General features: G+C 38.3%; 1 protein-coding gene across 1 annotated transcript; it reads right to left on the bottom strand.

Moving 5' to 3' along the window:
* Positions 1-14,310: 14,310 nt before the first annotated feature.
* LOC146321767 (uncharacterized protein C1orf232) lies at positions 14,311-19,987 on the bottom strand. Its single transcript, XM_084725732.1, has 4 exons — positions 19,460-19,987; positions 16,465-16,545; positions 16,063-16,169; positions 14,311-14,967 (listed from the first exon to the last, which is right to left on the bottom strand). The coding sequence occupies exons 1-4, from the start codon at positions 19,538-19,540 to the stop codon at positions 14,610-14,612; spliced, it is 627 nt and encodes a 208-aa protein (XP_084581858.1). The 5' UTR covers positions 19,541-19,987; the 3' UTR covers positions 14,311-14,609.
* Positions 19,988-23,374: the final 3,387 nt, after the last annotated feature.

Genomic DNA, 23,374 nt, shown 5'->3' with positions numbered 1-23,374 from the left:
CATGTAGATATTATCAACAATTTTTATATCAATACTTTTGTTTGACTACAGTTTGACTGTGATTGATCCTCAATCTGGGGCGGACTGCTCCCTAACTTCTGCCACTTTTGTAAATGTGTAAAATGATGTAAAAGCAAAGCAACAGATTGCTTTACATTTTGTAAACATTAGCCACAACACTCAACAACATTTTGCAAAATTGCTCTCACAATGTTTTTTGCAAATAAGGCAGAAATAATAAGTGCAAGAATAAACCTACTGAAGTAATCACTTCTGAAGGTAAATATCCACAATGCTGATCACAGCCGACAGAAAAGAAACTTGAAAACAAATTATCTGTCAACAAATGGCATGTGAACTGTCTGTTGCCCCAATGAGGTCTAATGGGATCTAATGCAGTCTGTTTCCTCTAATTACATTCTTCAGTCCATCAGCATGAGCTCTCATGACTTATTGCCAAGATCCCGAATTACTGTGCATAGTCCAGTGAGGAATGCGGCCCTATGACGTACATACTGCAGAATATTTGAGTTATGTAAAAGCAGTTTCCATTTTTGTAATTTATTATTCACCATAGGCAGAAAAGCGAATAAGTCAAAGCAAACTCTGCAGCCACGAGCAGCAGATTATATTATTTTTGCACTGAAGACATTCTTGAAGCAGACTTGCTCATTAGTGTGAATCATAGAAGCAGCAGTGGTGCGGTCAAAATTACACATCAGCTGTGATGTTCAACTTTAAGCCGAACAAGCAGAAGAAGTCACACAAGTCTGACAGAGGCTGCTCTCTTTTGTAAAGCATTTTACTCTAAACTGCCTCGGGCACAGCACAGCAATATATGAGGCCACAGCTGGATCTGAACTGAATAGTCCAAACCATGATTCGGTGCTTGAATCTAACACCCAAATTTGGGACTGGGTCATGCCCTCTGACAGTGGTGTCTCCTTGAGAGAAAGCCTGAGTGATCCAGGTGTCTAACTGGCCAATTAGTGTGTCACTCACGCAAGTGTAAAAGTCCTAAAATGGAACAATTAGTCACTCCATTGAAGGGGCTCCACCAGTTTCCAAATCAGATGAATGAAAGGATTAAACCCTCTGTGATTCTCCAAAAGGTTTCTCCACCTGTGCTGACACAGCAGACGTGATGCCAGACAGATTAAAGGTTAAACCTGTGATGAGTTACGAGTGGATTTTTCAAAGGGACAGTGAACATTCTTCTCTGCTTAGTATTCATTTGCACGAAAGACACTGTGGAGCAGGGCATCCCTGTCTCCTAGAAATTATGTTTATGTACAACTAATTTGTAACAACAACAACAACAACAACAACAACAACAACAACAACAACAACAACAACAAAATAAAACACTGTTGATCCTGTGTGCTTACCTCACCTCCCAGCTCCGGCAGCCCTCCCTGATATAATAGTTGTTATCATTATTAGTGAGGGTGGTAATAATCAAGTAATAACAGCAGTAGCACTATTTTCTATTTTGTCAGTTGTCCTTTTATATTATACTTTATCATATTAACCCCCCCTCCACACACACACACACACACACACACACACACACACACACACACACACACACACACACTCGCCATTTTCTCCCTTTCTTTCTTCCCTATTCACCTTTTTCACTTCTTCCCTGTCTGAAAATGTGGGATGCAGACACACACTCATGCACACACAGACAACCGCACGCACACGACCAACACAACACAGGACAATAAATGGCAGCTCTCTTGTTTTATGGCCAGACTCTTATTAATTGCCCTGTCTTGTATTTACTGATTTGTTTTGTCTGTGTTGCCCTGTCAATATTCTGCCCTTTGTCTTACAGTTAATTAATAAAACACAAAAACAACTAATTTGCAACAGAAAACATGATGGCAATGCCAACCAAAGTATATTTTCTATAATCATAATGAAGAAATATAAATTAACATACCTGGCAAGTTGTCAGAAAAATGTTTACTGCCATTGTATTTTATTTATTCTCTGCCAAAATAGACAACCTTGTCACCACAACATAATTATGAAATAAATTTAGTAATATACAAATGTACTTTTTAAGAGACATGGTGGAGCAGGGAAACAACAGACTGCGACTACTTGATGCTATAAGAACTGGAGTATCTGTGGCTCTCATTTACCTACATAATGGTTACACCTGATTGATCAGTCTTTTCGTGATTAATAATCAGTATCATTTGAATCATTTGCTAAACCAGCAGGTATGGTAGTCTAACCAGTAACAGCTATTTTGTAGGAATTGAATACATTAACTAATCTGTGTGTAGATGAGATATAAAACTCTTTCCACATTAGAGAGGAATTTTCTGTTTCATATTTATTCATTTTAATTATTAATTACATTCATAATGGATAAATCATGGCTCATTTCGACCCAAATACAAGTTGGTTGTACTTGTTTAATTGTTTTATTGATAGGATTATGAATAAATCCAAACTAAGATTATGACTTAAAATAACTAAAATAATTCTGTGGAAATCTTTGATTTAATTTTACTAATTCACTTGCATTTCTTACATTTATTTAGCATGAAATGTCATGTCAGTATGCTGCTTCGTTATTTATACAGATATCCATTCAGTACTTTAATTTTTCTCCCAAGAAAATACAGATTTGTCTGTGCAACTAACACTGAAATGTGGCTGGATGCGCATGTTTCACCAGCAAATTGCTTGTGCTTAGCATTTATGAACTATTTGGAAAATGCTTACTGAAATAAAGAAATATTTAGAAAGAAAAGTTTAATTCTTTAACATGTATTTTCACCTGATGTTACAGTATGAAATAATGATTCAACAGTTTTCTTTGCTATGTTGGTGCATAACAAAAAAATAGTATAAGAAAAATATAAATAAAGATGAAAGTCAATATTTCATTTAGGTTTTTTTTTTTTTTACATCCACCAAACAAGTTCTCATAAATGCCAACTTCTCAGAACAGCCTTTTCCCACAATAGCGCTACCTCCTGACAGCCTCCGTCAACTCCTTATCAAGTGACACTGTCTCCTCCGCCACATCTCCTCACCCACCACCTCCAGAGCCAGACAGACGGTGACACCCCAGATTCCCATGTCAGAAATAGAGATGGACAGAGGGACGACAACTCCAAAAGAGAAGCAGCGTGCAAAGGAACGCAGGAATTTCTGTTGGAGGAGAAAAGCACAAGAATGACCAGGCGAAGGAGAGACGGCAGGGGGGGGTTTAATGACATGCTGATGACAGGCTGGATGGGAGTATGCAAGGCTCCTGCGGGAGCGGAGGAAGAGGAGGGTGTAAGACGAGCCATATGGGCTTGTATAGCTGTGAATAGATGACTGCTCTGTTGCCCTGCATTGTTTGCATCCATACCTGCACTGATCGTGAATGATGAGAAAAAGGAGCAGTCAAGTCTCCAGCTGTGCATCAATGTGTAATTTCCGACTTGGCTCGTTACATTACGGGCCACTGGTTCCTCCAGGCTCGATTTGCTGGGCAGGGATGCATGATCAGTGTGTGGTGTGTGAGTGCTGTTACTGATGTGGTGGGGAAAAAAAAACTGCAAATAGCGTTTCTCCTTTTTTTCTTTATGTATCTTGAATTAAAATTTTAAGTGATTTCACAGGCTTTGGGATTTTATTTATAAGTACAAGTGTAAAGGGTTCACCGTGCTTGAAACAAACTGGTCTGTACAGCACGTCTTCACACTATGTCTAAAGATAAAAGCCTTTTCCAAATGTCATAACCTTCACTTGGCTGCAACATTCTTCCTCCATGACCTGAGGTTCTCACAAATTAATGGGGACAAGACTGCACTCTTCCAGGCAGTCTGTCCCTGACATTCATTGTGTTGCACTATGATGTACACAAAAAAAGACATTTTGGAAAATATACAGAGTTACATCAGAAGATTAATACCACTCTTATCTGTAAGTTGTCAAAGGTATCATACAATACCACGTGCAGATGCATGAAACAGCTGTTAATTACATTTTTGGAAGCACCAAAGTTGTTAAAAACTTATCTAAATGTTCATTCAAGGCCTCAATTCAACTCAGTTTGTACAGCAAACCCAGAAACCTTTGCCTTAGTCTCGACATCCTACTGGGTAACTGATAATCCTATATATTTCTGGGATTTTGAAAACTTATTAAAGCACTTTTATCAATTAAAAAAATGTACAGTACAGGAGACAAGAGTTTTTGCCTCCATCATCCTCAGAAGAGCAATTTTTTCAGATACATTTTCTGAATTCCTTCTTGATGTCTTGCTGGAGTTGGTCGGTTCTCACGGTGAGCTCTGTGAGTGATTGTGTGTGTATGTGTGTGTGTGTGTGTGTTTCTGTGTGCGTGTGTGTTTAGGCTTAGAGGTTGTAGCTGCAGGTCGGGCGCAAAAGCAAAGAACAACAACCCTAAACAGCTGTAGCAACAGTAACTCGAGCCTGACAGGGACGCCGTGGAAGGCCAAAGAATCGATTAGCATTCCAGCAACCACAATACCCAAATATACAACCTAAAGATATCACACACAGCAGCACTTTTACTGTCTGAGTGACCACAACAACCAGCGGTCCAGAACGACAATCTGACAATCCAGCTTTGAAAAGCAGCATGATTGATGAAGAACTGTAACCCTCTGGCATATCGCTGCCATAAAAATAACTCTACAAACTATAATTTCGGAGTCAGAAACATCTCAGCTGCTCAGTTATATTTTCTATGTCATACCAAGGCTCATGTTCTACAGGCTCAGCGCTCCTCCTGGTAGGTGGCCCGCTGTTATGTGGAAATGATCAATGCAAATGACAAATACAATCATGAATCGAGGAAAAAAACACACATATTGACAGAAAAATTGACTTGTGGTCATGGGACTATCCTTTAACGCCCTGGGCTGTTGTTAGAAAGTGTCAATAGCCGCAGAAAAATCAATCTATTTACAGCAGAAGGACCTACATTTGGAGATGGGTGATCAGATTTCAACAGAGATGGACATAGATGATGGGTGGCGGGGTGTGTGTGTGTGTGTTTCTGTGTTTGCGTGCCTGTGCCTGTGTGTATTTGTGTTTTTGGTGGCCAGGGGGGTGGCTTACCAGGGAGATTACCCCTCTGCTGGGAAATACAGGAGGTATAGGAGGCAGGTTTTCTTTTCTAAGGGGGTCCCAAATCTGTTCATAAAGAGCCACGGGATTACAAAAGTGAGATTGAGCCTGAAGATTAGAGGGATGAAACAGCCTGTGAGAACCTCCTTAACATAAGATGAGGGACTGAGGATTGTGGGTCTTTGAATAATTCACCTCCTGGCTTTTATTCTCCTCCTCTAATACACTATAAATCCTTTCAGAGAGCTCTACATCGCCATGCAAGTTAAATAATTACCATCATTCTTCTGATTTAAAAGAAAAAGAGACTGATTTTAAAGGGTTAGGTAAGATTGCTTGATATAGAGTTATATGAGGTACTTATTTATAGTCATATAGTGTGTTTTAGCTACAGTAGATGCACAATAACAAAAACAAACTAAAAGAACGTGCAACTTCTGTGTCCTGCGAGGTAAAATCACAGATTTTGCCTGTGGACTTTGGTTGGTTTGGAGAGAGTGATATTTTGTTTGATTTACCATAAGAAAATGCTGTCTAATGCAAGCTAAAGCTATGAAAATATTCTAAATACAGCATATCCTGAAACTGGCCTTTTTTGAGGGGCTAAAATATGTTTTGTTGTGACCCTGTCCACAACAGTGCATTGCGAGCTTCCATGCTAGTACTCCTCTCTGCTTCTCTAAACTGGGGACATCTACTGTAGCTAATACACTGTATATCAGCATGTACCTCAAACAACCCCATTTCAAATAATCCAAACTGTCCCTTTAATATTCATAAACAGGATGATTAATCCTAAAAAGTTATGGATTTTACAGTAGCACATAACAACAAACGAGATGCTACATTGTGGATGTCTCATTTTGAAGTAAAAATATTGTATCTACTCTCATAACATCTTTAAAAACTCACTGCAAATATAACTGAATGACAAGAAAAGATTTAAGTATGCTTTTTCAACCAAAGGATCCGCACATTATCACTTGAGGATTAACAAGGCTACAGGTTGCAAGACAGAGGTCATAATAACCCAGCAGAGAGTTAGTCTTGCTTTAAAAAAAAATCAAGTTGCCTCCTTCTTATCTCTGCAGACATACTGCAAACACTGGAGATTAACACTGCCGACTGCTTTGGCTACATGTTTGTTTGGGGGCGATCCTGCTTCTAGCTGATAAAACTATCAGAGTGTCGTCTGGTGCAAAGTTACAGCTAATCTCTCCCACTCTTCTGCTGGAAAATGACCTCTGAGCAGTAATGTGTAGTTCTGAACGTCCAGTCAGTTAAGTATGACCACATTACTCTCAGGACATTTTTTAATTACTGTAAACAAGAAGAACCACTAAAGAAGAGATTAGCAGCCCCTGGAGATATTTCACATTGAGTAGCCCTGAATTGAATTTCATGTTGAATGTACTAGAAGTAATAGTTTACAACACAAATGGACTTGTTAAGCTTAATCTTTGAAAATTAAATGAGAGATAAGACAAGGGGCCGTGTTAAAGAGTTTTTTGTAAACATGAAAAGTTGTGCTTACATTCAGTGTTGTGCATGTTCGCACTTCACAAAAGCTAACTAAAACTCAAAGCTCTAGTTCAGGTTCATGCTTCATAATTTTGAATTATGTTCACAGTCCCAAAACAGGAACTAATTCATATTAATTTATTCTGTTTTTTCCCCACAGTGCTGTCCAAGTCTGTCTAGTTGTTATTGGGAAACAAAGATAACGGGTCCCTCACAAAATGCTGTGAATTTGATTTGGTTGGAGAAACTTTGCGACTGTTGGTTCCTGGTCTTACCCTGTCTAAATGATTTCTTGTGATTCATCATTCATTTGCAGAAAATTCCTAAGACTGGACCGATGCTTCAACTCAACATGTTGTTTTAAATTTGTTGCACATGTGCATAACAATTTGCATTAAAATATGAGATTTTTTTCTGTTGAAATCTATTCGGATTTGTCCATGAAGCAATACTTTATTTTTTTCGTAGTATGGCATGACCCATCCTACTCTACTTGTGATTGATGATATTCATACCATAAACCTTGCAAATCATGCCTAAAGCTAACCAACTCAACCAGTGAAGAAGATTAGTACAAGCCAGTCCAAGGCTATCAGTCTTTTTCAGTCTTGTCTTTACTGGTACAAAAACATAATCGCCCAGTTTTAGTGGAACAAAAGGTAAACACATGAATGTAATATAGTTATGTTGCTTAATACTGGGTGTAAAATGTACATATTGATGCTCTGCTACATCTGTACTGCTGTTATCTTCACTTCTTGCTTGTTTTGAGGAGCTTTTCCTTTTAGTCTGCTGATCTGCTGATCAGTTAAGAACAAAAGTCTGCCTTCACAGACATTTCAAATCAACCCTGCTGGATGAAGGACAAAACAATGAAAAAATGTCATTATCTTTAAGTAATTTCAGACTGCACTGTAAATGTTTGTGTGCGCATGTTTTCCTCACACTAGTTGCCCCATTCTTGCCTCAAGCAGGTGTGGCAGAGGGCAAGCATCTGAAAAGACTCAGACAGAGTGTTTTTGTGTACATCTTTGCACCCACAGGTTGGTTTCCAGATGGGACCGCTGCTGGAGAGTGTGAGTCACCGTGTCTGTGGAGACGTTCGCCGCAGCGTCGTCATACCTGAGTGCTACCAGACATGTCTGTCTGGCTTTCATGTAAGAAATGTGTGTGTGTGTGTGTGTGTGTGTGTGTGTGTGTGTGTGTGTGAGGGTTAAAGTAGTCAAATATCACCTTTCCTGTTTGCTTTTACAGCCCTGTTCCAAAATTTCACCTGTAAATCTTCTCCCCGACTAACTTCTGATCTCAGATTTTACAGACAAAACAAGCCGGGGTTCAGACGACGGAGAGACGACACCTCAGGGCCACATTTTTATGCATGTTTCTCGCTGACTGATGCTGTTTCATAAGCTTCACAACTTTGAGACCTTGAGCTGTAATCTTGAAGACAAACTCGTCCAAAGCTGGCACAGTCCGGTCACTTTGGCTGTATAATTTATGACTTGCGTTGGCCAAGAGGAGTCACAAAGGGACAGATGCTGGAAAAGCGACATCAACTTACAACATAATCATATGGTAGTTTGACCCAGATCATCAAACTGTACTATGTCTCTAAAATGGCCCCACTGACTTCATGTAATCCGTTCTCTCTTTCTTTTTTCAGCATACCAATCAACAAAGAAAGGAGTTTTGTGGATAACCAAAGGATTGAGAAAGCGTCTATGTATAATTCAAATCTAATTTTAATTTTCTTGCTTATTTCAGCTTGTCTAAATTTACTTTAAGCTTGCACTTAACTTGAAAAATGTGATAGAAAAGCTCTAATCAGAGCCACTACATCTTTGTAGCATTAACCTGTTGCCATAATTGCTATTTATTATTGTCATGCATCACAATAATTACAAAAGCAATACAACCACAGAGGACAATCATGGATATAAACAGATTTAACTTATTATCTTCTCTAACCATCTCCTGTCCAGATGAGCCTGCAGAGAGAATGAAAAGCATTGTGGGCTGTGTGCAACAATTAAAGCAGGCTCGCACAACTTTGTGGGCTGGTTTTGTCTGAAATAATCACAGTGTGTGGAACAGAGCCCAGGGCAAGGTGTGAAGCAGTTTAGTCACTGCTGTACATCAGCAGAAAAAAGAAAGTACTGCGTCTGAATGGTGTTTTTTGTGTAGGAGGGGGTGGGGAAATGAGAGCCAAAAGTGAGCCAAATGGCCAAGGCCACCAGATCAGAGGCACAAGGTGAGCTACACACCTGTTTGAAATAACTACAAATGATAAAAGAGCAGGATACTTTGGGGGCTATGTGTGAGCAGGTGTGCAAGAGAGAGTTGGATTTATTGATGACTTTTAAATACTCCTTCTGACGTATTAAAATGTCCTCATGTTGGGAAAAGATGTCACTTCTGCATCTGCCACATGAATGAAATGTATCAAGAGACAGAGGCAGGTGGACTGACATGGGCTTTGCATTCATTTCTGTGTAGAAAGGGGGTTGGCAGATTTTGGTTTGACTGCACCTTATGGGAGATTTGAATCAAGCAGAGCTTCACACGGTCCTGAGACGAGATCTAATCAGGCAGATTAAGTGAAAACACCTGTGGGGGGTGGACTAAAGGCATTTAGGAGAGGAGACTCTACATGAAATGAAGGCTGACGTTAACTCAATTTTTGCCCTGCCCTGTGAAGAAGCTCCTTGAAAATGACTCTGTGTGACACTAACTTGGTCACATGTGGAATTATAGGCATCCTGACCATAACCATGAAATATGAATGTTAATCTCCATCCACAGAGCTATTTCATTCATTGATTGATTTTTGTAATTGTGCCACAAAAGCATGCTGCTGCTGCTGCTCTTTAACGTTGCTCTAATGAATAATGATATAATGTAACAGTGGAGCAATTGATTTTAATTTGAAATGAAACATGTTGCTCATAGTGATGAAACTACAGAGAATTATCAGCCAGCAGCACAGATCCCCTCAGCTGGATGGAGAATTTCGTCATCAGACTATCCACTGTGTACTTATAACATTGTTGGAGTCGCAGTGGACAGATTTAAAGCTGCTATAAGCAGCTGCAATGAGCAAAAGATAGTTGATTGTTGAGTTTCATTCCCAGGCCAACAGTGCTGTAAATCGGGCTGAGCCACCAACCCAAAACTCACATTTCACATCTGTGAATCAGTCCGATGATGCCAAGCTGATAAATTTAGCGACTAGCTAGTGCTCATAATGGAGCATTTAGCAGCTAAAGAGGCAGATATTTCATTCAGGAGTTGGTGGAGACCAAAAACAGAGTTAAAAGAGTGTACGCTTTGAACTGACAGCTGTCAGATGACCAGAAGCACGACTCCAAATGAATGATGGTGCTTTTGTGTGTCTACTGTGCACAAAAATAGGCAATTGTTCAACTCAAGGTGGTGATATAACAGTGTTTGGTTTACAGCTTATTCCCCAGCGTGGTAACCAAAAAATCAATTAGGCTGACAGTGATGCTTTAATTTTCTTCCCTCCAAACTTACAATACTTTACATTTACTTAAAAATATAATTAATGACTTTACGGTTTACTAAGAAAAATACCAACACGTCACAGCAGTTCATGGTATTTAATCTATAGATTTGAGCACATGGACAAATGTAGCAATAATAAATCTGCAACATCTGGCTACACTTTGAAAATAAAGGTCTTGGGTACATTCAGCTGCCAAAATAACTTGGTTGGGTTTAAGAAAATATTGTTTGAGATAAAATAACTATTTCCTTAAAACAATCAACACTGACTATTGGTCTGGAACCAAACCCCAGTCTCCTGTATCAAAGTTTTGTTTGAATGTCTTGCTAACTGTCGGGAAATATATTGACATTTTGCGTCCATTTATACAAATCTATAGATTACAAGACTATTTCATGAGCTGCCTTGATATCAGGCTTAAAAGACAGAGCAAGATAATTTATATTTCATTTAGTTTCTTCTTATGTACCAAGCAAAAAAATATATTTCCACTGATCACAAAAAGCTCATTATTTCAAACCACCCAAAATCACTGAGACTCAAGAAATGACAGACTTCCATCCAGTTTTATCTCTGCACTTCCACAGTCTCCCCCTGCACAAATTGTGCACATTACTGCTCAGTTTCTGATGCTTTCATGCTCTACAAACCCCATTTCCACTGAGTGTTGCTCACTTGGCGTTATAAAACTGCAATAAGGACCTCTGCACTGCACACAGGCATCAAATATTCAGCATCATTCATCAGCTTTCACTCAAACAAGCTACTTTCATGACCCCAACCTCCTTAAAACCAGCTTTTGTGGATTAAATTTACCAACGGAGCTTGTTTTATGGTCCCTGACACAGAATCTGGGTGAGTTACATAAATACGTCCACAAAGCCGAACATGTCGCTGAGTTGTGAGTCGGGAAAGATCTGTACTGACTCAAACTGAGACTGACAACTGTGGAAGTCTGGACAAAAAAGTACTGAGACTCACTGACTTTCAGAGGATCCACGATGACAGCCTGAAATCTGGCGCTGGAAACACATGGAAATAATGGAGGCCGGTCAGCTAAAAAAAGCATGGACCCGAGCTTTGGGTACATTTGCTCACGTAATCTTCATCTTTTATTAGGGCGTATTGTCAAAATCAAGTGGAAACGTCAACAAAGGCCCCTAAAATGAAAAGGAAACTGCATTGTATATGAGGAAACATGGCACAGTATGAGAGGAAATGGGTGTAGATCAGCGAAAAAACAGGAAATAAAAGAGGTGAAGGAAAAAGAGATCAGAGAGGAACATTTAATTGAGAGAACAGTGTTTTGGCTCCATTATAAATCATGGTTGCATGATGATGTGCAATGATGTGATGCAGTAAAACAAGACAGAAAAGTCAAGGAGACATTTAACAGTTCAAAGGTAAAGGGAGCCCCCTGCTGGTTAGAGCCACCACCGATTTAAATCAAGCACTGGCATTTATATTAATTTTGTCACATTTTAAAGGAACACTGTGTGCAGGATTTTTCTAAAAACTGTATAAACTAATTTAAACGTCACTTTTGGTCAACTAGAAGTGTGCAGCAATGTCTGTGTCTGCAGAGACTCTGCCCTCTTATCTTATTTTCTTATTATCTTACTGGGAATAAGAAGCAATCAACTATCTTTCTGGTGCTTTGGTGATGTGGAGGCCCAGAACAAAAACAAAATAACACAAATTAAAATAAAGAAGCTTCAAAGTAACTGAATGACTTCCCTCTTCATATTTCCGCCTCTGTGGTCTGAAGAGTTAATCATGTAAATACAAAAAAAAAAGAATAAAACTGAAAATATAATATATAATATATATTATTTATGATTGATAAACCTTTTGAAAACAAGAGGCAAATGCTTTTGTGGACAAACTCATTCATGGTTTTGAAATATTATGTGCTAAAGAAGTAAAGCAAACATTTCTCAATAAAACTTTCCAAAGATGATCTTTTTCTTGAATCAGACTAATAGACCTTTTTCACAGCAGCCATTTTGACAAAATAGCAGCTTCAAAATAACAAAAAGGGTTTTGTGGGGATTTCGCTGTCCTCTCCAACTTCCAACTTCCCTCCTTTGTAGCCTGAAGTACCAATCAAGCTCAGGTGCACCTTATTTGTCCATCAGTGACTAAAGGGATGTAAAGACAAAAACATAGGACTGTGTATATTTTTCTTCCAGGTGGGATTCACAACATTTAAAGGCTTTCTGAAAACAGGAGGTAGGCAGTTTTGAGTACAAACTTATCAGAGTTTTTGAGTTATTATGTGCTAAATGTCAAGAAGCAAAGCAAACATTTCACAATAGAGCCTTCGAAATGCAATACTGTGTCAATATTTCTGCTACCTAACGGGAAAGAAATTTGTGATTGCACTGTTGATACTGTAGATTAAAACTGTTCATAGCACTGAAAAGTCCACATATTAGCAACAGGTGTTTTTTTCTTACACTATCAGACCTTTCTCACAGCAGCATGAACTAGAAGGCTTGTTACCAATGATACTAATTAAGATCCGTTCCATTCAGGTCAAGCTGAGTCAGGGTGCTGCTTGTGCATGTGGGATCACTTTTTTCTTCCAGTTTTGTTAATAATTGATTCCATCTGATTTTCATCCTGTTTGGCAGAAGACACAAAATAAAACAATTTGCTCATCCATGCTTTGTCTTTGTCTTAGTGCAGCAGTCTTTATTGTAGCATACCAGAAAACAAAACAACAGAATAAAACATACAAGACAAAACCAAAATCTGAGATAAAATAATACGTAAAGCCTCATTTCTCTCATGTCACAAAATTAGGAACGCTTTAAAAACTTACACTTTGCACATGTCAGTCTCAGTCACAATCAGAAAATAAATTCAAGTCAGTTTAAGTCACCATGTCAGTGCACCTGACATTAACTCACCACACAATCACACATTTGTATTTTGCACATTTCATATAACTATGCAGCACATTTCTCCTTCCTGATGTTTGAGGAGTGAAAAAAAGTGGTTTATAAACGTTCATATTATGTAATAGTCATGTCGCAGGGCCAAATCTCCTGACTGAAATCCCCTGCCCTGCTCTGTACAGGTTAAGTGCGATAATCCTTTACTAATCCAGGTATCGCTGCCTTTAATCTCTTAAAACAGTTTTTGCTAAACTACAGATTAGATCAGGTTTGCTGACAGATTTGGGGGCCTTTTATTGTGGTTAGAAAAGCACTATGGGAAAGAAGATACCATCATACAACCTCCAAAAAGCAGACTGTGTAGCCTATAAACCAGGTTCAACACTGGATAAAGTATTAAATCTGGTGTATTTACCTCTAACATGCTGTTTTCTTATTACACTGTTGGCTACATGCTGCGTCTCAAGATGGTCAAGAGACTATTAACTCTGTAGGCAGATATGCAAAATACACCCAACTCATCTGCAAGGCATAAAAAGAATTTCTTCAATTAACTCTCTTTTAGTACGAGTGATTTTAGAAGTCCCCTTTGTGAGCTGTTTTTTTTATTATTATTATTATAGTAGTTGTATGTACTAGTACAGTGGAATTCAAACTGGGGTGCAGGGACCAACAGGGGTCTTTGAGTGGGTTGTAAGGGGTCCCCTGCAAAAGGAGGAATAGAATATTTTATCATATTTTTTGGAAGTTGGAACAACCGGGGAAGCATTAGGATTGACCGGTTGTAATTTATAGTGATCCTTGTTTGATCATTGATTGACAATTAAGACTTATCTACAAATCTAAAAGCAAAAAAAAATCCATCACTCAATATTGTGGGGGTCCTTGACATGAAAAAGTTTGGGAAGCCCTGAATTAATTTATTCCAGATTATCTAAAACTTTGGTTCAGGACCTAACTTTGTATTTGGAAGGAAACAAAGGCTCCAGAACTAAAACAACGGGTTAAAACAATAGTGGAAATATAATCTTACACAAATGCATGCTTAACAGAATAAATGGCAATCAAGAGGAAGTACTGGGCTCACGTTAAAATAAGTTTAAATCGGCATGATTCCGCTCTGCGACTATGTGACCCTGTCTTAAGATATATGAAGATGTATGACATGCTTTCTCTCTGTTGTCGTTTTGTTTCCTTATGGATTCTTCATTTGTTTATTTGTTTTTTTTATTTATGTACTGGAGTCCATAATACAAAGAATGTACCTCATGTTCCTGTGTCCTGGAAACAGTAAGATATGTATGCCATGTACCAGGCCTTTCAAACACCACTAAAAATTTGGGGAAAAAAATATTGTATCTTTTTTTCATTGTGACGTGGTTCAATAGTTCACCATGTGATAAAAGGGGACTTCTACAATAGCTGTGCAGTTTAGTTTGCAGGACATCCTGTGTAAAATAAACCCTCCTCTTTAACTTCCTCCACACTACATTTCAGCCTTTCATCATATTGTTTATCTTCTCCACATTTCTTCATCATCAGCAGCTAGTTGGTTTTGGTCTTCAGCTCTGCCAGCTTACTGGTGACAAAGTTCCATTTGAAGGACGCGTCCCCGCTCCCTCCTCCTCCCAGCGAGACATATTTGGAGAAGCTGTTGTTGCTGCTCCGTCCTCCTGCTCCTCCTTCGCTCTCTCCTCCCTCAGTGACCTGCCCATCCTGGCTCTCCTCCCCTCCGGCCTGCGTGACCCCCTCCTCGCCCTGACCTGTGGTCGCCTCGTTTGCCGCAGCAGCAGCGGCTGCAGCTTCCGCCTGCTTCTTGGCAGCCCAGTTGGTCGCAAAGCTATCCCAGAATCCCGAGCGCCTGGTGGGTCGAGGAGGCTCCTCTGGCTTTACTGCAAGCGGACTGAGAATTCAGAGAGAGTAATAGAGACATTTGCTGGAGCACAAGACGAGCACAATTATAATTCGACAATAATAAGCGACAATGAGTTCTGTCAAGTGTCTGTCAATATAAAGTTAAGCCCACTGCTCTGAAAAAACACACTCTGGAGTTTGAGTTCACTTGAGCTCCTTCTAGTGATCTAAGATTATTAATTATTTCTCATGACTAATACACAGACACTTTCTCATCTGGTGAACATTCGTCCTGAATTTGAAGTCGTGAAACAGTAACACATGATAGGGACCAAAACAGAAATTTCAAAGGAGAAAATGCTGGCTGTAGTGCTGTTGACAGAGAAGCAAGTATTTCATGCAAGTTTCCTTAATTTCTGATGGCATATCATGGTCATTTTGTGATTCATTACAGTAAATGTATTAGATTACTCCTTTTATACTGGAGTAAATTAGAAAATTTTAAAGTTAAAATATATTTTTTATGTGTAAATCAGAAATATTAAAAGTTAAAATGTTACAGCCAGCAGCAGGCTACTTTAGCTTAGTATTAAAACTGAAAACGGGGGAAACTGCTAGACTGGCCTGACCTCCATCGCAAAATCCTCCTCTAAACCACAACCTGTCATTTGTGAACTGTTTCAAGCCTTCATCCTACGCTAAGCTAACAGGCTGGTGGTATAGCCTCATATTTAGTGGACAGAGACTGGTATCAATCTTGTCTTCTTACGAATGAGAAAATATTTCTTAAAATGACAAACTACTGTGTTAAATACAGTCATTAACAGTAAATGCTCTGAGCGCAAAAGTCAAATTTATCCTTTAAGTCCATTAAACTTTGACCTTTCAATCAACGATTTCCAACAATTCAAAAGTCTGTGATGTTTTTTTGTCAAATTTTAAACAGATATTTTTAGTTTATCAGTGAGCAAAATTGCTAATTTAAGTTGTTAACAACATTATTTGAGGTTTCTTGAAGTGCTGTTTAGTGATCTCAATACACAGCACACACAGAAACTATAAAAAGTACCCATTAGTTCCACAAACCAGCCCTATTTAACTCACACAAACACCACAGACGGTACAAGTTACAAAAAAAACTCACTGGTCGGCGACTGGCGGGCTCTCAGTCTCCTCTAGAAGCTGGTGTTCATCGTCTTTGTTGAAGAGAGATGATAGCCTGTTCCAGCTTTTAGTCCCAGCCCCCTGCATCTGTACACACAACCAAACACACACAGGGTCAAAGGTCAAAGCAGGTCAAACATTTAGGTGGTCTCACAGGACCGGTTGAATAATGACCCTCTTTGATACGTGCAGAGGAGGGATGACTACAACTATTTTACAACCATTTATTATGATATTTTTCATTAGTGACAAAACACTGAACACTGTGGTGTACTCTTTATAGTTTATATTATAAACCGTGTCCTCTAGGGTTTACTCTAAAGCTTTTTTTAAAATAAATAATATCCAAAAGATTAAGTAAGAGCTGTCAATGTTGACTTACTTTCCTTGCCAACTGGGATACAGCGTTGGGTCCCTCATCCTCCTGCACTGGACTCATCATGTCATTCTCCACCTCTGTGACCTGTAACAGCAGAAAAAAAAAAGACAAAATGGATGGACTGCACAACAATGTCCTGAATTCATATGCAATACTGTCTGAGCTTGGAGATGCACAGGATTTGTGCGCATTAGTCGCCATCTAATGGACACTGTGGATAGTACAGCCTGTAGAAAATGCAAGACAGCATATTTCCATCAAAAAGATACACTTTAGAAAAACTAAATTAAATGAATGAAAAAATTAAACTACTAAATAAATGAAATGATGATCCCCATCCTTTGCAGAGAGAATTTCAGCTTCTTCCTTCTAGATGGAGGATTATAGTCCCAGTTATTTAACCTGCCTTTCATTTTTATCTTGTTTATTCCAGGGGTTATTTATTTCATTGTTTTTTAAAAATGGTATTTTTTGCATTTACACAGTTCTTGCAAAAAATAAATTTAGTTTTGAAACAAATCCAACAAAAAACAATGTTCCCCTTTGCTTCAGTGCACTTTTTTATTTTCTGCTTTAAGTCAGCAATGTCTTTGCAATATTTCACAAATATCCAGTCTTTCACTGCTTTCTATATTTATTTCTTTATTATGTCTTCAGACTCAGTGTTTTATATTTATTATCATATATTTTATATTCTAATGCACTTTTATAACTTTTTAAAGTTTTGCTACTTAACTTTTTAATGAGGCTTCCCAGCAAAAGTGTTGTACTTGTAAAATTACAGCATCTTGAATCTTGAATTTGGAGCCTTTAAGTACTTTTATCATGTTTGTCTTTTGGTTGTGATGTTTGTAAAATGTGTGAAGATGGATGCCATTTCTTCTACAGCAAAACAAATCTACCTATGGGTACAAATAAAGTAACCTCACCTGAACTATTAATATTGTTTTTCTAAACTCATCTTTTTATTTTTGAATTTTATGATTGGTTTTCGGTCTATGCCTTGACTTGAAGAGTATTTCCACATCAGTGTATGTTTTGACATTTTGAGTTCATTGTAATACACTTCTGTTGTCTCAAATTTCAAGAACATGTGGAGCATCGTCGACTCAAATAGCAGCGCTGACAACTCTGCACACCCATCTAAATGGAAACTATCTCTTCAGACACACACACAGTATTTATTCCCTGGCATCCCTGCAGAGACCCCGGCATTGCAAGAGAGAGAGACCACAGTTTGGTCTGAGTGCACCCCGAGGCCTGGGCTATCTGTCCTTTCCTCCATGTCAGTCAGTCAGTGGAATGCCAACTAATCCGTTTGTTCAGCTCCCATGCAGGATCGAGTTTCTCGGCCCTCCAGAGATCTGGGTCAGCACAGCGCTGCGTCTGTTTCGCTGGTACCAAACTCTGACTGATGCTCAGGTGCTGCAATGAGGCTATGAAATTCAGTGGTGAAGTAGTCAGAAGTTGAAGTTACAGCATTACTTCACTTACTTTATGTACAATTAATTAATTAAGACTTTAAATACGCTTACTTGAGGTCACGGGGGTTGTGGAAGAGCTTGTTGGTGTTCTCATGACTGGTTGTACAATATTGGTGATATGTACAATATGTGTTAAGTGCAATATGTGTAAAATAGGGTTGTCATTTACTACAGTATGTACTTTTTATCTAAAAAGTTGTTTGTTTTGTTTTTGTATCACTATAAATGCAGGTATACCTGTGCAACATCTGAGTCCAAGACAAAAAAGTATATGATATCGTATTGTATCGTAATCCACGGTGTGTCCCCCTCTAAAAGGGTCACAAATTAAAGGGGTCATGAAATTGCCTACAGGGACAATAATGTACATGATATTGAAACGTATCATATTGTATCATAATCCTGGGTTTGGCTCCCTCTAAAGGTTCGCAAAATAAATCTCAGGGGTCATGAGATAATGAGCGGCGCAGGAAAGATGAAAAACATAGCTTCAGCCACACAGATTTGTATTCATTTATTGGACAAACTGACTTTTTGGAGAAAGATCGGATACTTTAATCTCATTTGGCCTCAAACAATTATTCACCTCAAACTATGTGAGAAGGTTACAAGGGGAAATATTTTTTGAAAGGGCCAAAAAGACTGGGAACAACTACATTAATCTTTAACAATGTATTGTGTTTCATCATAATAAAATATTAATCTGAAAATTAATGGAGGAAAAAGTATAATATTTCCTTCTGTTGTGGAGCAGAATTATAATGAACCATAAAGTGGATATTCCCATGTAAAGTACAGGTACCACAAAATTGTACTTAATTACAATTATTAAACATACTTTTTAAAATTAAACTGGTTACATAACCATCTCAGTTTATTAGTGATGCCTCTACATGACCAAGCAAACGAGACCATCAGCAAGAAGATTGACTGTTTCTATATAGTTTTTCTATCTGTCACCTGGAGGGATTCTCTGGGAAATCAGACAAAAATGAGCCTGTGTTCACATTTTCCCAGACAAAGTTACAGCTAGTAGCACATTAAAAAGAAGGAAAAAATCAAGAAGATATTAAAGTGCCTTGTAGTGGCTTTACTTAAATGTACCACTTAGTTTCTCACCTCTGAACATGTAACATGCTTTGTAGTTCTGTCTGGATGTAAAGGACTTTATTCACATGCTACTGTATCTGTGATGTTAATATATCTGCTCTTAGATTTAATCTCTGACACCAGAAACGAGAGTTGACAGATGATCTACATACCAACACTAACAATCACAGTGAAACCTGTTAAAAATTCTGTTGGCAAACTCAAAATACATAAGAGGAAGTTGTTTAGGCCTAACTTCTGCCTTAAAGTTCCCTTTGCACAGAAAACAAAACAGCTTAGCGAGCTCATCTGACCCTGTGATGAATAAAAAATGATCAGCAGACAAAACCTGGTGACTTTCTGACTTCTGACACTTTCTTATTTGCATATGAATCAGTAAGAGGAGCAAAGATGGAGAAATGTACCTCTTCAGCAGTGTCCTCCTCATACTCGGGGTTAAGTGTCTTCAGCACTTTGCTCTTATAGACCTTCCACATTGGATTCATACTTGCCCAAATGGTTACTCAACAGTCGGGGTAAGACCTGTGATGACCTCTGTTTTCCCCTGTGGTCCACCCTCCACCAAGTCTCTGCTTCCAGCTTCAGGCTTGTCTCAGTTTGGCCGACGCTGACCTGTTGTCATGCATAAGGTTCTCAGCAGCTCAGTGTTGCAGGGGACCCGTTCAGCACAGAGGGCCGCACTGTTTCATAGCTGGTTCTCCTGGTCAGATGATGTCTGTCTCGTCAGGCCAACAGAGTTGACAGCCGCTTTCGTCCCCGCCGAGCGTCTGAACAGGTAAAGCTAGGAAGCTGTGCTGTTCGTGCATGCGCCTACGCAGGTGTACACACACACACACAAACACACAGGAACACACACACACACACACACTAAATTCAGCGTCACGGTTCAGAATCCCTGCCTTGGTTACCTGGAAACAGGTGTAGATTTCCTCATGCATATTTCAGAGGGTCTCTTTCCCAGAGCCAGAGGTCCATTGTCAGCCAGTGCTGGTGGACCAGCTCCTGTAAACCTGATGCACACACACATGTGCACACACACACATGCTCACACACATGCACACACACACTAGAAAAACATAAGAATTTAGTAGAACCAACTAATCTTTTCTAACTTAAGATAAATATGTACATTTTATTTATTCAGTTTAATCAAACTTGAAATTTCTAGTATTTATTTTCAGAACACTTCAGAACTTACAAACATATGTTCTCCTAACTTGGAGTCCTTTGACTTGAAATGATGACTTGAATGAATGTGCTACAGAGAGTTCAATCAACTCATCAAATCAATATATATATATACATTTTATTTTTTTAACTGGTCAGTTGGCAACCTGAGAGGGCCAGTGAGTGTTGTGTAGATAAAGGGAGATGTATAAAGCTTTGATGACTGATTAGGTTTCACTAGCCACCCACAACAGTACAGCAGACTGCAGAGATACACAGTTTTGTTTATTTGCTCAAACACATATGCTAATACCTGAAACAATTTAATGTTAACTTGACACATGTTTATAGCATTGCATAAACTCTGTTGATGAGAACAATGGTAATGTAGCACCTGTTCCCTTGCTATACATTTCTGAAGAACTATCCACCGTAGTCTTGATGATAACCTTGATTATACAGCAGAGAAATTTGATCTAACTGTTCCTATAGCTGTCCTGGTACTGGTTTTGATTACCACACAGACCTGTGGGACAGTGATGAAGCTGTAAGGCTGGGCAGATCCATAAGATCAACATGCATTATGAATACAGTTCTATGGACGACTCGTCTCTGCACACAGACTAATGGATGTCGGTTATTTGAAGAGCGGCCAGTTTGGATGTGGCAGCAGCAGATCATGTTTCAGAGTGGAAAGGACACACCCAAGAATTTACCACATAGATGCAGTGGATTGTTATGGAGTCAGCTGGGCTTCTGTCATGACCTACATACTGTACGTCTTAATGTAAAAAACAAAAAGGATTATGTAATATAGCCATTGCATTATATGAGAAATATACTAGTGAAGGCTTTATAACTAAACATGCAGAGTAATGACATTCCAGAGCATTATGTTGTGCAGGACTTTTGCATCAAAAAGATCTGGAAATAGTTAACAAATTAACCATCAGATCACACAAGATTAAATTAGATTCAACTGTACTGTCACTGCATAGAGTAAAAGTACTGAAACATCATACTGCAGGAGCAGCGAGGAGGGACCCCACCTTCAGCTGCTGCCTCTTATTTACTGACTAACTTACTGACACTGCTTACTGGCAGCAGTTAGCTGGTAAGTTGCTGTAAATACACTTCACAATATGATTACTGTAAATCTAATATGTTGGGTGTACTCAGAAAAAAAGCTAATTCATTGCCTCAAAAAATTAAGTAAAGTTCTTTAAGACGCCAAGAGGCGGAGTGATCTGCACATGTCTGAATGTTGAAAAAAGCAGTTCCACGCAGTGGCAGAGGAAGCAGATCCTTCACTGGTCTCTTTGCTAAAAGATGTCCACTGAAAACATTTAAAAATGAGAAAAACAAAACCAAAAAACCAATAAACAAGAGAGACCTTTGCAACTATGCAAAAATGCTGTCTTTTTCCTGAAGACGTTTTTTTTTTTTTTTTTGGCAGTCATGGCTTATGGAGACTCAAGAAGATGAGCCACATTTTAGAGGGAAAGGCACCGGGCCACAGACACAGTCTAGTGATATTTTAGTTGATGATATATTAACATTTTTTTTAATTTGGTGTACAACATGCTGCAATAGATTTTTGAGTTTTGTGCCCAACTCAAACTTTTATAAACTTTCTGCTGACCTTCTGCTGAGATATATTACTATTAGTCCTTAGATAAATTTAAAGTAAAAGTTAAAGGTAGAGAAACTAAAAAAAAAGTTTTTCAAAACCAGTGTTTTGTATATACTGTTATATACAGAGACACAACTTCTGTTTAATTAATTTATTTTGTTGTTTTTTTCACTTCATCATCTGCTCATTTTAATGAATAGTTAATTCGTTTAATCTCATTTTAAATGTCTGATAATGATCCTCACATGAGCTGGATGTGACAGGAACAACAGGAAGTTGCACTGGGACGTCACTAAGACCGTCTCAATGCTTAAATAAAGACCTTTATAAGTCTTCTTCTTTGATCCAGTTACTTGTCAAATACTGGTACAGACTGTTGTCTCAGATCACCACAAGGTGGCACAAGAGTCCTTTACAGTGTTCTGGTTTTGGACACTAAACTAGACACTGGATATAAAGTAGTGAGTGAAATATGTCCTAATTTAGATTATTAGTTGCAACAAATCCACTCTGATCAGAATTTCCAACAGACCTTCCTTAAAGAAATCTTAAAGCAAAAAAAAAAAAGAAAAGAAAAAGAAAAAGAAAAAGAAAGAAAGAAAGAAAGAAAGAAAGAAAGAAAGAAAGAAAAAAGAAGAAAGATGGCTCACTGATCACATAGGCTAATATCTTTATTTATATAGAACTTTTCAAAATTAAATTACAAAGTACTGTGCTGAGCAATGCAATAAAAGAATACAAAACAAAATGTCAGTTAGCACCACAAACATTCATGAGCAAATTAAAATATGTAAAAAAAACAATGAGTTAATCAGCCAGACAAGTAAATAAATAAGTAACAAACAAAATAAAATAAAGATGAAAGAATAGAATCAAGAATTAAAAGGAGTGAGGAGTGATTTAAAAGAAAGCCATAGAAACAGACTTTATATATAACATTTATAAATGGTTATGATATTTTTATTGCTGTAAATGTGGGACATTCTGTCCGACAGTCAAAGTATCCAGCACAGATGTGTCTTTGTTGGAATTCTTCCAGTTCAAAGGTCTGAAATGTGGGTCAGTACCTTTGTCTCACAGCAGTCTTTGCTGACCTCTCTCATGACGGGCGATTTCTCCTCGCCACTAAATGTAGACTGACCAGCAGCCACGAATGCAACCAGAGGAATGCCGTTAGATAACAGACAAAAGTTGAACTGAGCTTTGTACTGTTAGCCATCATCAGGCTGACATCAGCAGTAAAAAAAATAAAAGTATGCACACACATCCAAACCAAAAGAAAGGCAGTTGCTAAAGTGAAGGCGAGCAAACACTGAAATAAACAAAAAAAAAGTTCCAATTTCCATTTATTTAATTAATTAAACTCATGATGTTTTTAGCAGCTGGTGTTGCACATAGCCCTTAGTTAATAACCAAGGGTCATGTGCAGTATTTATTATTTATATATTGGTTATGAGTATTTGTATTTGTGAATTTAAATGTATTTTATACACTCTATTCACGTGATTGATTAACTGAC

This window comes from Lutjanus erythropterus, chromosome 9 (assembly GCF_056507025.1).
Source record: "Lutjanus erythropterus isolate fLutEry1 chromosome 9, fLutEry1.hap2, whole genome shotgun sequence".
Classification (NCBI taxonomy): domain Eukaryota; kingdom Metazoa; phylum Chordata; class Actinopteri; order Lutjaniformes; family Lutjanidae; genus Lutjanus; species Lutjanus erythropterus.
This window is presented reverse-complemented; position numbering and strand designations above follow the sequence as displayed.

Bases quoted from the DNA above. Each gene is read 5' to 3' on its own strand.
- LOC146321767 (XM_084725732.1), bottom strand. From the start codon at position 19,540: ATGAATCCAATGTGGAAGGTCTATAAGAGCAAAGTGCTGAAGACACTT. The intron at 16,546-19,459 runs GTACATTTCTCC...CTGCTGTTACAG, and splicing joins AGGAGGACACTGCTGAAGAG to GTCACAGAGGTGGAGAATGA. The intron at 14,968-16,062 runs GTGAGTTTTTTT...CTGAATTCTCAG, and splicing joins AGCCCGCCAGTCGCCGACCA to TCCGCTTGCAGTAAAGCCAG.